At 42.3% G+C, this 14,319-nt stretch overlaps 1 protein-coding gene across 1 annotated transcript in view; it reads right to left on the reverse strand.

The window, feature by feature from the left end:
* The window catches only part of RAPGEF2 (Rap guanine nucleotide exchange factor 2), a 412,763-nt gene extending 400,673 nt beyond the window's left edge, over positions 1 to 12,090 (reverse strand). The window contains exon 1 of the mRNA XM_042782406.1: positions 12,022 to 12,090. Within this exon, the coding sequence (XP_042638340.1) occupies positions 12,022 to 12,090 (69 nt within the window). The remainder of the gene's footprint in view (positions 1 to 12,021) is intronic.
* Positions 12,091 to 14,319: the final 2,229 nt, after the last annotated feature.

Raw genomic sequence — 14,319 nt, forward strand, 5'->3', positions numbered from 1 at the left:
TATCCTTCCCTTCAAGGGTCAGGGGTCCAAGATGATCTTCTGTGTCTGTGTTAATTGGTTTCCCTCTTCTTTGTTGAAGAGGGTCTGTGCGGTCTTTCTGCCTAGTCCACCATTCTTGCCGGAACTCCCAGGCCTTTCTCTTGTGATGTTGTTAGGCCAGTGTGGTAGATAAGTTTGTGTGTCAACTTGGCTGGGCCTGGTTGAGTGGCTGGATAGCTGGATATAGTATTCCCCATGATGAGACTGGTAATCAACTCCATGGTGGAATCTACTGTGAGCACCTGAGTAGCTGCCTTAGGGCTGTGTTCTGCTTCCTGTATATAAAGAGAAGCCTTGGGGAATGGTCTCTAGCTTATGGCATGCTAGAACCCTGCATGTAGTTGTGTCATTGGTCAGCAGCCTGCCATGCTCTGCGGACCCTGGAACTTTGAATGGACTTGAATTAATGGCCTGCTGTATATTTGGTAACATCAGGACTGTGCCTTTTTACTTGTCAACCTTGGGCTTGTCAGCCTCAGCAGTCCACAGCTGAGTAAAGAAAAGCTTCCAGTTTCAGTGGGCCAAGAACAGGAAGGAGAGCTGTACCCCTCGTTTGAGAGGCTTCCACCCAGCCCCTAGAGTCTGGCACTTTGAACTAGGTAGGACTTAAAGTCTCCAAACTGTAAGAGATTAAACTCCTCTGTTTCTTCAAGCCATCCCATTTGTGGTATATTCTTGTCAGACTGGCACAGAGGTAACCAAAACAGTGGGTTTTAACCATCAACCTTTCAGTTAGCAGCCAAACATTTAACCATGTGTGTCACCAGGGCTCCTTCCGGAGGAGCTAATCTGTTAAGGTTCCTTGCAGTGCCAAGAGCCAATACTGACATACCTGTTTTCCTAACTGCCATTTTAGACATTAGACAGCAAGGGAAGCATTGTAAGAATCGGGTTTTTCAGATACCTCAGAAATCACATTTTCTCCATTAGGAAAAATAGATACATGTCAAAATAAAAAATAAAATACAGGAGAAAAGTAGGGGGCCATGAAGTGAAACTTAAATGCTATTCTCTTGCTGTTAGTTGCCACGAAGTCTATTCTGTCTCATGGCAATCTCATGTGTGCAAAGTAGAACTGCTCAACTGGGTTTTCAAGGCTGTGACCATTCAGAAGCAGATAGCCAGCTCAGTCTTCGAAGTGCCTCTGGTATTCAGTTTTAATCAAAATGTTTCTTATAAAAAAATTTGTGAAAAAATAAAATTTACCTAATCAAAAAGACAACTCACTGCCACTGAGCTGGTTCCAATAATTCATAGCGACCCCTCCTTGGGTTTCCGAGGTGGTATCTCTACATAAGTAGATTGCCCAGTCTTCCTCCCGAGGAATGGCTGGTGGGTTTGAATGGCTGGTTAGCAGTCAAATGCCTTATGTACTACGCCACCAAATTTACCTAGAATTAATGTTTAATACAGCTTACTTTTCTCTAAAGTTTTCTATGTAAATCAATAAGCTACATAAATTTTCAATGGAATACAGTTAATGTTTATGGCACTACTCCTTAAATTCACCTGTTAATATATTTCCATGTAAATGATTTTACCAGTCTAAAATGGTTATAGTTATTGAAATGGGTCAAGTATAAGGTCTTCAATTAGTTAACAGTTAATCACATTCTAAATACTAGAAGTGAATTTACAATACAGATTTGCCATTTATTTAAATTACTGTATCTCAAAGTACTTTCAAAAAAATTGCATAATAAAATGTGTCACAGGAACAAAAAGGAACAATTTACACACTCTGTTAAACGTCAATGAAAATATCATTTAAATGACAGTTTCAAAATACCAGCACCAAAGTGATTAAACTGCTTAACTAAAACCAATAAACTGGTATTCAATAAAAATAACTTTGTTTCACAGTTACAGGTTTATATAAAGGAATATTTACTTGCTGCAGAAACTAAACCAAAACTCAATGTTCTTTTTCAACTTTTATTAAATTTCCTATTACTAGAGAAATATATAATTACTTTCTTCCCTGCATTACTAACTTTCAAACTCCAGGAAAGCAGAATCAAGTCATTAAACATTTATTAGTTTCAACTCTGTGTGCTATGGGGGTGTGCCAAGCCTTGACCCTTAAAGATGAATAAATCCCAGCCCAATAAGCTCTCTGTCTAGTGGGATTGATAGATATGTTTCAACATAATCCATTTAAGTAGAAACATGGTCCTAATTTAGGCTCCAAACTCAAGTATATGCTATACCCACTCCAAAACAAACCACCTATAAAAACAAAGAATATTTAAAAACCACAAATGTCCTTGATTCTTTCTAATAACTTTTCTAGCCATTAACTTCTGATAGCAAATTATATTTTCAGAAAATTTTTTTTCTGTGTTTGATGTTTTTAATAATAAGCTACAGTTGAAAGCACAGGTAAAATAGTAAAGAGCTGGCTAGGCTTTGGAGTAACTAAAATTTTACAGAATAATGAATGTGAAAACATACAGCTATAATATTCATCAGGTGTCCTGTATATAAAAGTAACTATTTGAATTATTCAAGTTATATTATCCAATTGCAAAATCAGTAAATGCTTGGTCAAATTATTAGACAAATTTGATTCACAATCTAAGTTATACATTTTAGCTTTCTAAAATTCACACACTTCTAAACTAGAAATGAATTTAAAAAGCAACTCATGAATTTAAAAAATTAAGATACATTATCACAAAATCCCAGGAATTAAGTAAGGAAGAATTTAACCACATTGTTTCTAACCTTCATTCATATCTGCTCATCAAACTATGAAGAGCTGGAAGAAACTGAGGAACAACGTTTAGGGGCAAGTAATTTCTGTATGACTGTTCCTTGGGTTCTGGACACTTTTAGACACATACAATGTACAGAGACCCAAAAGTTCTTTATTATTCAAAAATGTGAACCTCCAAACCTAATCACTTAAGTTGGAATGGGTGGGAATGCCTCTCTCTACTCCATATTCTTTGGTATGGTTTAAATCTACATCACACAATTAGGAAGAACACTTTGTAGAAGGCAACATGCAAAAATTACCTCACCTAAAGTCTTGGTTCCCACTTTATATATTCTGGGCTAGCTGTCTCCTTTTATAATTATTAATTGCATCCTTATTGTAATTGTTTTCACATAATAGTTGTTTTTAGTTTAGTATATTTACTTCATTTAACTTAGTGGTTATAAACCTGGACTTTGGTGTCAAACAAACTGCTTTGTAGCCTTAGGCAGGTGACCTAACCTTAGTGAGGATTTCAGGGACTGTTAAAATTTGGATTTCAGGGACTGTTAAAATTTCAAAACACACTAGGGCACTAACATTGATTTAACAACTATTTTACCATTTAAGTATATCAAAAAGAAACAACAAACTGCTCCCCACAATTCTAGTTCATAAAAGACAAGACATTCAATATAAAAATAAGGTCATAATCTCAGAATATATAAATTTAACGTTATTATATTACTCTGTTCTTGTCAAAATTTGATGAAAATTTTACCACGAAGGGGGAGTAGTCTATGGATATGGTAGTATTACTAGCCTCATTAGGCTATCAGGATTAAATAAATCGATGTATATTAAAGTTCCTACCACAGTCCTTTATGAAGGAAGATGGGGCAATCTACTCCCGTAGTGATACTGCCTCGGAAACCCAAGGAGGGGTTGCTATGAATCGGGTCCGACTCGACAGCACATAACAACAACGACCATGGTCCTTGGCAAGGAATATTTTAAAAGTATTTCTTCTTACTCCTACCACTGGGAGCTCTGATAGTGTAATGCCTACGGCACTTGACTGCTAATCAGAAGGCTGGCAGTTCAAACCCCACCAGCCACTTCTCGGAAAGAAGATGGGGCAATCTACTTCCGTAGTGACACTGCCTCGGAAACCCAAGGAGGGGTTCGTTATGAGTCGGGTCCAACTCAACGGCACATAACAACAACATTATTACCACTATTATTTTTTAATAGTTGATGTTTAAATATTGAAGGAGTTTTGGTGGTATTGTGCCTAAGGCATTTGACTGCTAACTAGAAGGTTGGTGGTTCAAACTCACCAGCTGCTTTGCAGAAGGAAGTTGGAACAATCTACTTCCACAAAGATTTACCGCCTCAGAAACCCAAAGGGGGTTACTATGAGTCTGAATCAACTCCATGGCAGTGAGGTGTTGCTTTTTTTTTTTTTTTTTTAATTACTCTGATGTTACTTTTTCCCTTAGATAGCTTTTTATCATTGGTATATCTTACAGTATAACAGTCCATTCAACAAAGTTCTTTATAACACATTAATTTAATAGATTTAACTTGTAGCACAGATTGTATTAGGATTGCATTTGTCTGCAAATTACCATGAATTGTACATAACTAAGTATGGCTTATTTTTCTCATACATCAAGAAATCTGTTGTTGTTATGTGTCATCGAGTCAGACCCGACTCATAGCGACCCCTCCTTGGGTTTCTGAGGCAGTATCACTACAGAAGTAGATTGCCCCATCTTCTTTCCGAGAAGTGGCTGGTGGGTTTGAACCGCCAGCCTTCTGGTTAGCAATCAAGTGCCTTAGCCACTATGCTACCAGAACTCCCTTAAGAAATCTAGAGATAGGCAATTCAGGGTTGGTGCAGATGTTCAAATATGTCAAGAAGGAAACCAACTCAGTTTCCTATTTAGCAAGTTATTTTAGTCTTCAAGAGCTCAAGATGGTGGCTGCACCATCAAGAAAGAAGGGGATTACTGAAAATGGTTTTCTTGATAATGGTTTATCTTTTTATTTTGAAGAAAATTGCAGTGCAATGGGTTTCTCTTTATATATAACTATTCTAGCTTTGGGTTTATAATTCTACCAAAAATGACTGCTTAGGCCTCAGTCTTCCCTGTGATTATTTTATGCACCTTGCAGGAATTGGTCAATTTGCTACACAAATAGTGGTTTGAAAATCCATCCAATAGGAATGACTGACTTGTGGTCCACTGAGTGCATTGGTCAGTTTGTGGTCCTCATGGAAGGGTCACGCCTTGCAACTAACAAGGAGTTTGCTTATATGAACACCCAACCACAGAGGTTTTAAGAACCAAGGAGAGAGAGAAAGGAACCTCCTAAAAGAGCTGTAATATGAATCAAGAGCTCTAACACTGAAGACAGCACTAGCCGGTATAGAGAACAGCAGAGCCAAGCAGCAGAGAAACTGTAGCAGCAATAAGAGAAGCAGGAACCACAAGACTAGCAGATACCTAGATAGCTGTGGTAGGTGAACCAACCCACTGGATAAAGGTGGGGACCTCCAGGCAGGAGGTCATCAATGGAGCTGGGTGGCTCATGAAGGGGAAGGAGACACCTAAGCAGAACAAGCAACAGTGTGGGAGGCAGGCTGGCCTACCTTCAGCAGCAGCAGATGCTCCAGCTATAGCTATGCTGGGAACTATAATCCTAAACAAGTAGCTGAGAGGAGGTCTGTCCTGATGCGGCAGAGATGAGCCAAGAAGGGCCTGCTAGCACAAAAGAAAGACGCTGAGAGAGATGTTCTGATTGGAAACCATCCTGATTTATGAACTGCATCCAGTATCCTCAGTTGTTTCTGTTACTTTCAAGTTGATCTTGATCCCAAACTGTAGCCTATTACATCCCCAAGAAACCACATAACCACATTTTTTGTGAGTTCTGTGCAGCTACTGCAATAAATTATCAAAGCCAGAAGAAAAATCAAATTATCAAACTGAAAATCTCAGGGGTTGGGGCATTGTGATTATCAAATGTTCTTTTGAGTATTTACTCTCAAGTTATGACTCATTACCTTTTTTAAATTTAAACTCAATTCACATGCAACTGTTAATATTTAATTAAAACATGCTCTAACAAGGACTATCATTAGGCACTGCACTAAATAGTTAACATACTTTCCTTCACTCAAGGGTAAAAAGACAGAATATCCCATAAAATGCAAATATGAAGGAATCACTATCACCAGTTCTACATTTCCATCTCTCTTTATTCTGAAGTCCCTGGGTAACACAAATGGTTAACACACTCAGCTGCTAACCAAAAAGCTGGAGGTCTGAGTTCACCCAAAGGCTCCTTGAAAGAAAGGCCTGGTGATTTACTTCTGAAAAATCAGTCAATGAAAACCCTATGCAATCCTCTGTCACACGCAGGGTTGCCAGGAATGGGAATCAACACAATGACAACTAAAATTACTCTAATCTGGACAGCCCTAGTGGCACAGTGGTTAAACAATTGGCTGCTAAATGAAAGGGCAGTAGTTCAAACCCACCAGCCACTCTGTGGGAAGATTTACAACACTGGAAACCCTATGGGGAAGTTCTACTCTATCCTATAGGGTCACACTATGGGGAAAGGTGAAAGGGTTGGGATTTTGGTTTTGGTCAAAGTTCCTTCATGTAATTACAATTCTTTCTCGCTACCTATCTACTTTGGTCATGTTGTCAGAAGAGACCATTCCCTGGAAGTTATCATGCTTGATAAAGTGGAGGGTCAGCAAAAGAAGGAGAAGACCCTCAACGAAATGGACTGACACAGTGGTGCAACGATAGGTTTGGGCATAGCAAAGACTGTGAGGATAGTACATGACCAGGCAGTGTTTCGTTCTGTTGTATGTAGTGTCACTATGAGTCAGAGCCAACTCCACAGCACTTAACAACAACATCTATACCCAAATGAAAAAATTCCTTGATATCAGGTCAATTCTAACTTGTGGCAATCTATAGGACACGGTAAAACTACACCATAGGGTTTCCAAGGCTATAATCTTCACAGAAGTAGAGTGCCTCATCTTTCTCCCATGAAGCAGCTGATGGTTTCAAGCCACTGACCTGTTAGCAGCTGAGCATGTAACTACTATGCTACCAGGGCTCCCTCTGACTATCTATCTAACTTGCACAATAAGTAACAAAACTCAAAAAGTAGTTTTCAAATGAATCAACCAGCAGCAGTGTTTTTGCATTTCTAAAGGGTTCTATCTTTATTACAGATACTTCTCTCTGATGCATATTCCACATATTTGTTACTTTAACTTCAAGTATCACCAACAGCATATAACCTATTGTGATTATTTATACATTCCCTAGAATCCATTTGGATAAACTTTTTGTCAGGTGTACAAACTTTAAAAAAAAAAAAAGACAATATGCTTTCTTACAAAGCAAAGAGTATTTGATCTCAAGAACCAAGCTTTGGGATGATAGTGTATCCTCCATTTCTTAACAGATAACTATATTACTAGTAAAATGATAGGTGGTCCTTTTCTTTTTTACTTACTTATTTTTTAACTGTTCTATGAAAGTCCAGAGTCTGGGAACCACTGTGTTAAATCAGTATCTACATAGAACACTGCAGTTGGAGAGATTTCATTTTGAATCACAGCCAGGATATGCAAAGCTAATTATAGAACTGTTAATTACTAAATGTTTAAAAGGTTATTTGAAGGCAACTAAGCTCCCATATTACACAAAAATGTTGTTAATTTTTTTACCATAAATTTAAGTCCTCACTTATCCAAAGTTAGAAATGGGGATCTTTTACCTCAAATTCAAATACCACTATTATGAAAGTTAAATAAATGCTTGCGGCAATCTTATTTCTTTGAGATAACCATTTTCAGATTCCACACAGATAGCTTGGTTGTGTTTTATGAACATAAACTACTTAAATATGTGAAATGAAAATATGAGTCTGCTTATGAACAATGGTAAAAAAAATGGAAAATATAACTGTAAGAAACACAACTACTCTACTAGATTTGAAAGTTAATTATTTGTCAGAAATATTCTTTAGTGCAGATTCTCATGAGTTACAGTTTCTCATACAGATTATCATAATTTAAAGTTCTCTGGGCTAAAGGTTTCAGCCCTCTCATGATGATGAAAGACGTATTCTACTGAAGGATTTTGCAAAAAATTAAATCTTGTTATGAACTCTACTCTGACAAATTCTTAAGTGAGCAACTAATCAAACGATTTAATAGTTAGAATTTTTTCAATAGTGAAAGGTAAAAGTAAGATTACTAACTTAGAAAGAAAGGCTTGGGCAGTTATTTTACATGTACCATTTTAATGAAGTTAATTTAGAGGGAAACAATTCTACAATGTTTCACCTGAAAAACTAAACACATTATGTATTTAAACACTCTCTGCAGAAGCAATTTCAAATGGTCTAAACTCAACAAGTTAATAAAATGGTTTAGAAAAATCATATTATAGTATAAAGCCTTGGGGGATAAAGCTGTTTCTAATTTATTTATGTCTTTTACTTCACTAAATTGCTTTGGTGACCAAGCTCGCCATTTAAGCAATTAAAGGCATAAACTCAAATAGTTAAATAAAGCAATTACTTAAGAGCCCTGTTTTTCAACAGAGGAGCACTAAAAACATTATCAATACACATGTTTAATGTTCATTATTTCAAGGGTGTTTGTTATTCAGAATACAGTGCCCTATTGATTAGAACTTAGCCAAGTTGCAGGAACATAATATGGGATATACATTGGATTCAAAAAGTCTTTTTCCCCCTCCTCTCAGAATATCAGATGAAATAGTGTCAACCCCATGAACATAAATATGTGTGATTTGGTTAAAAATTCATGTGACAATTTTATTTCTCTGGACCAGCCCTATTCTCTAATGACATGCCTAAACAGAAGGTGTTTAGGGATCACATTTTCCAGATGGACATGAAAAACTCCCTAATTATCAAAGCCCGTGTTTACACTAAGGTTTTCTCCCCACCCCACCACCCCACCTCACATGCCAGATTTTTTTCCTAGCCAACTTCTTAGGTTACACTGTTAACACTATGATCACTTCTAGGTAATTGATTGACCTAAATACAAAACCATCTTCAGAGTTTTGGAGAATAAATGTGTAGACAGTTTTTTTTTTAAAAGAAAAAAAGGAAGAAAGAAACTAAATTTTAAAAAAAGACCAACTATTTTACTCTATTCTTTTCTTTTAAAGCACCTCCCTTTCACCTATAATCAGAATTAAACTCCTTTACTGAGTTTATACTTGGAAACAGAAGGAAACACAACAGCAAATCTAATTAGTATCCTTCATTTCATATCTAACTTATCTAGTAAGTTTGCTTTTCTATATTACAAAATTTCCTAAGAAAAATACAAAACAGAAAAACCTATAGCCTCTGAATTAACACTCATAATATAAAAAGCATCTTCTACTAAAAACACTGTTACTTTTGACTAAATGTCAACCTTTTAAAATATCATTTCTGACAAGCCAGGTAAAGATGAAAAATTCAGATTTCCAACTACCTTCTCTTTAAAATAGTAAACAAGCATGAGTGGGGCTGCATTGTTATTAGTTGTTATTTGCCGTAGAGTGGGACCAGACTCATAGCAACCCCTTCTTGGGTTTCCGAGGCAGTATCACTAAGGAAATGGACTGCCCAATGTTCCTTCCGAGGAGTGGCTGGTGGGTTTGAACTGCCAGCCTTCTCGTTAGCAGTCAAGTTTCTTAGGCACTATGCTACCAGAGCACCTGGGCTGCATTAGTGATGACCAAAATAAACATCTTTAAGTTAGCAGGGCTAAAAAGTAAAAATGCTCAAAATGGGTTTCTCTAGTATTTACTTTCTCTGTGACTGGTTGGTTGGGGAAAACGTGATAGTTTTAGACTGTTAATGAAGTTTCATTTAGTAGTAACCAGTCCGGGAGCTCTAGTAGCATAGCGCCTAAAGCACTTGACTGCTAACCAGAAGGCTGGACGTTCAAACTCACCAGCCCCTCCTCAGAAGGAATGGGGCAATCTACTTCCGTAGCGATACTGCCTCAGAAACCCAAGGAGGAGTCACTATGAGTCGGGTCCAACTTGATGGCACCTAACAACAGTAACCAGTCTACTTATTTCTAACTCACGCTAAGTACTGTGTTGGGTCAGTTTTTACTCTGTTCTACACAACTGGCATAGGAACAGGAAAGTTTAACAGTTCATTTCTTTGGCACAATCCTCCTGCTGTCACAGTGGAAGTTTTGTCTCTCTCAATCTTGTTTGGTGACCCACCCCTCCACGTGATAGGTTTCAGTCACTGCTATTCTAACTAATCAGCCAAAGACACTATTTTCCTTCTCTCTAAGGGAGCTCTGGTGGCATAGTGCCTAGGGCATTTGATTGCTAACCAGAAGGCTGGTGATTCAAACACACCTCCTTGGCAGAAGGTTGGGCAATCTACTTCTGTAGTGTTATCGCATCGGAAACCCAAAGAGGGGTCGCTGTAAGTCAAAACAACTCAAAAGCAGTGAGTCTGGTAGTGCCTAAGGCATCTGACCACTAACCAGGACAGGGGTTCAAACCTACCAGCCACTCCTCAGAAGGAAGACTGGGCAATCTATTTCCATAGTGATACTGCCTCAGAGGAAACCCAAGGAGGGGTCACTATGAGTCGGATTTGACTCAATGGCAATGAGTTTAAAGGCCTCTGACTTCATTTTCTGACCCGCCTTGCTTGGTTCTAATTTTCTCAGCATGTGTGATTTCACTTGGCATTTTCAACAGCATTCCTGAAAGGAAGTAAAATATCTCACTGAAATTTGCTTATCCAGCACACTGGGCCTGGGAACCTGCTTTTTTAGATGCAGAAGACCGTTACATCTGACAATTTTAAAACAAAAAGTAAATGAGGAAGGCACGTGAGGTGGGCAAGCTCAAAGCTGGACAGTCTTGGTTTTGATAAAAAAAAAAGTCTTTAGAATAGGAACTTACTAGAGACAGGTGTGAAGTGAATTTCCATGTAAAATTACAGCCCATCTTAAACACCTTTAGTAAATATAAGCAAAATCTATCCATGACCCCTCAGATGCTCTATCCGGGGAAAATAAAAAATCAAAAATAGAACCAGGTGCTATTGATGGAGCTTGTCCAAAGACAACCAGTGCAAGAGTCTATTTTATTCTTTTCTCCTCACATTAAATAATAATACTTAACATCCAAGAATGGGTACATTTGGATTTGAATAGATGGCATCCAACATCTAACAAGGGAAGCAACTCTTTCAAAAGCATTAGCTTCTAAATGTCTGATGGTCCCAAGGATCAGGAGGGCTTATTTGCCTTAAGAAGGCTGGCAACAGGATCCCATGTAGTCACCCTTCCAATGCTTAGGAATACGCGTCATTATCCAGTCAGCAACTAAAGGCAAAGAAAATCAAACCACCCACCACACTTTTACACAATTTCTCCCTCTCGAGTCCAACTTGAGACGACCAAATCCAACCACATCAGCAATTCCTCCATTTAAAGCTAAAGAAAAATAACCCTGAAGGTAAACAATCGCGTAAATGTTAACAAACTAATTTTGACGAGGTCTTGTGATACCAAAGAAAATCCGCAGGGTACCCTCCCCAGGGGTGCATTTGAATAAGCCCGCTCTACATGAGTCAGATCCTACTCTTCACAGCAGTGCGTTTGGTTTTGGTTTTTGGTTTGCAACTATTTTACAATTTAAACTAAAAGCACTGGCTTAGCCATTCAACTTTCTTTCAATGGGAAACAGCACTCCTTTTTCATAAACAGCAAAATAATAGGTACATAAATATCCCAGTATTTTAAACCTTAGGTGGCCAATAAGGATTTTCGCAGAACCATACAAGTTTCCTTCTTTACCTTTTCAAAAACCACTAAAGTCTAAAGGAGAGGAAGAGTGCCCGCAAACCAGTGTGGAAAGACACGCCGGCAGTGAAGAAGAGAGACCCCTTGAGGTTCAGAGGTCCCCCGAGTGCCGCTAGGAAGAGAGAAAGTTAATGAGAATTCTCTCCTCCGCTAGAGAAACGAAGAGAGAAGGTCAGCAACGAAGAGAGGGAAAAATAAACCAAAACGAGTCAGCGGAAAGAGACTCGGAGTGGGAAGTCAAGGGTCTTGATGGGAGAAGTAGGGTACAAGGAGCCAACTGTGCCCGGAAAAGGGAACAGTGAGGAAGTAGCCTATGAACACAATCTGGCCAAGTGCAGGCGGCCGTGGCTGGGGCTCTAGGTCTCACCTGGGGGCTCCTCTCCGCGGGGTTCTTCATCACCGCTTGCCGGAAGCTGTTATCCACGTAGGACGCCATCTCCCCCCGCGGGCCCGGCCGGGGCCGCTCTGCACCCTCGCCGGCCTCCTCCCGGCCCAGCGCAGCGGCTGTCTCCGCCCTGTGCGCTCCACCCGCCCCAGGCTAATAAGCCAAACCGCGGCGGCGACGCGGGGCTCAGGGCCCGCGGGGGGCGGTCGGCTGGGCGCGCGGAGAGCGCGCAGAAGTCCTGGCGGGAGAGTGAGGCCGCGCGCTGAGCTCGCGCAACGTTCAGCTCCCGGGACAGTCGGCTGAGACGGAGTCCCTGCGGCCGCAGCCTGCGGCGCGCGAGACGGTCGGAAGCTCCCGTTCCTCTTCTCCTCCTCTTCGCCGCTAGTCAGAGGCGGCTTCCTAGAGCGCCGGCTCCCTTCGGAGCCCGGCTTGACACGCCTCTCCCGGCTCCACCCGGGGGACAGCGGCGGCTTCTCCTGGCCCCGGCGGGGCCGAGTTATTTTTAGGGAGATACGAGTGCAGTGGGGTGAGGGAGGGCTGCAAGCAGGCGGGGCCTCCTCTCCCTTCCGTGCCGAGGTCGCCCCCTCCTCTCAGAGGCTCGCGCCACCGCCCAGGGGTCTCCGAGAAACACTCGGCTCTCTCGCTCCCCTGATCCTCGCACACTGAGGTGGCGCTGTCGCGGATCGGAAGGACCGGTTGGGTCTGGCCTCGGCCGTCGTCGCAGCCGCTCCTGGTCTTCGTCTACTGGGCTCGGCCGTCCCTCCTGATTGCTGCTGCATCCCCTCGGGCCGCCCCGCCGCCGCCGCCGCCGCCTCTGCTGCTCGAGCCGCCGCCGAGCGCTCCACCGCCTCCACCTCCCCCCATCAGCGCTCCAGGAGTGGGATCCTGCCCTGGAGCCGGTGCTGGTGCTGGCGCCGCCGCGGCCAGAGCAGCCGGCCCGGCTACAACCTCCGGCCCAGTCGCTCTCGGCAACTTTGTTCCTCGTCTGCGTGGGGCGGGGAAGGGTAGAGAAAGGGCCGCGGGCAGCCCAGGTCCAGACTCCCAACGGCGGGCGTCCGGCAACTGAGAGCGGAGAGCAGCACACAGCTCCCTCGGAGAGTGTTTGGGAAGCGGCGATTCCCCTCCTCTTCCTCCACCTCTTCCTCCAGCGCCTTCTCCGGCCGCCGGAGCTGCTCCTTAGGGAGGAAGCGGCCTCCGGGGCTTGTTGCTTTGTGCTGCAACCATGGTGAGGAGTGAGTGACAGCCCGGAGGCGAGTCGGCGGTCTCTGCGTCATCGGGAGGCGGGACTGTCCGGCGCGCCAGCCCCTCCTTCTCCTTCTTCTTGCGCCGCCCGCAGGCCGCGCCCTCGCGTTTTTCGAAGCACCTCGGGTCTGCACCTGGTGAGCCAGGCGCTCGGTTCGCTAAGAGGGCGTAGCGCCCTCGGCTGAGCTAGCCAGACGCCGGCGCGGCTGGGCTCCGGGGAAGTGTCTCAAGTCCTGCTACCCCGGCCTAGAAGCTCAAGATTGCCCTCTCTCAACTCCCTTCCCCACCCTTTCTGCCCGCCAACCTTGTCCCACGTCGTCCCTTACACTTCCCGCACCCACACAGGCCCCTTGGAAATCCAGCAGCCTTGATCTTCTCTCTCAGACTCCCTATGGCGCCACGCCGCAGCCCAGGGGAATGAAAGTTGGCCCAGAGCAAAAGTCCGGCCCGCACTCTTGGGCCGCATTGGGTATTCTGAACCCAGAGATTGGCTGGGAGTTGCTTGATTGTGCTAACTTGTAACTGGAAGGCAAAGCATTCCTCTCCTGCGTTCTGTGGTCACTGTCGCACCTTCAAAGACCTCAGTGACCACGAAAGTAAGGGAATAGAAACGTGCCCGTTTCAATGTCAGACTCGAGACCAATCCCAAACAAACACTCACAGATTTAGAGGTGATCAGTCCTTAAGGAGAAGACCTGGACTGCAAGTTCTGTGACATGATTAGAAACATTCGTTGGCAGATCTGGCTTTGCCTTGGACAAAGCAAACTTTCCAGATCTCAAAACAGAGCATCGCACTTTAAGATATAACCGCTCCTGCCGCTTGATTTTCCCTTCCTCTCACTCCATTCCCTGCCCTGATCCAAGTCCTGGTGTGTTAGGTTAGTACAAATGAAGATGCCTCACCAGACCAACACCAGGCTCTGCTCTGCTGTTCTGATACCAAGCTTGTATTTTTGTTTGCATGCCTACCCGCCAAACAAGTTGATTTTTTTTTTTTCAATCTGTATATGGGTAGTAAATTTACAGGAGAATTTTA

Source organism: Orycteropus afer, unplaced genomic scaffold (assembly GCF_000298275.1).
Source record: "Orycteropus afer afer isolate SDZICR_OR568_19922 unplaced genomic scaffold, OryAfe1.0 scaffold00305, whole genome shotgun sequence".
Classification (NCBI taxonomy): Eukaryota; Metazoa; Chordata; class Mammalia; order Tubulidentata; family Orycteropodidae; genus Orycteropus; species Orycteropus afer.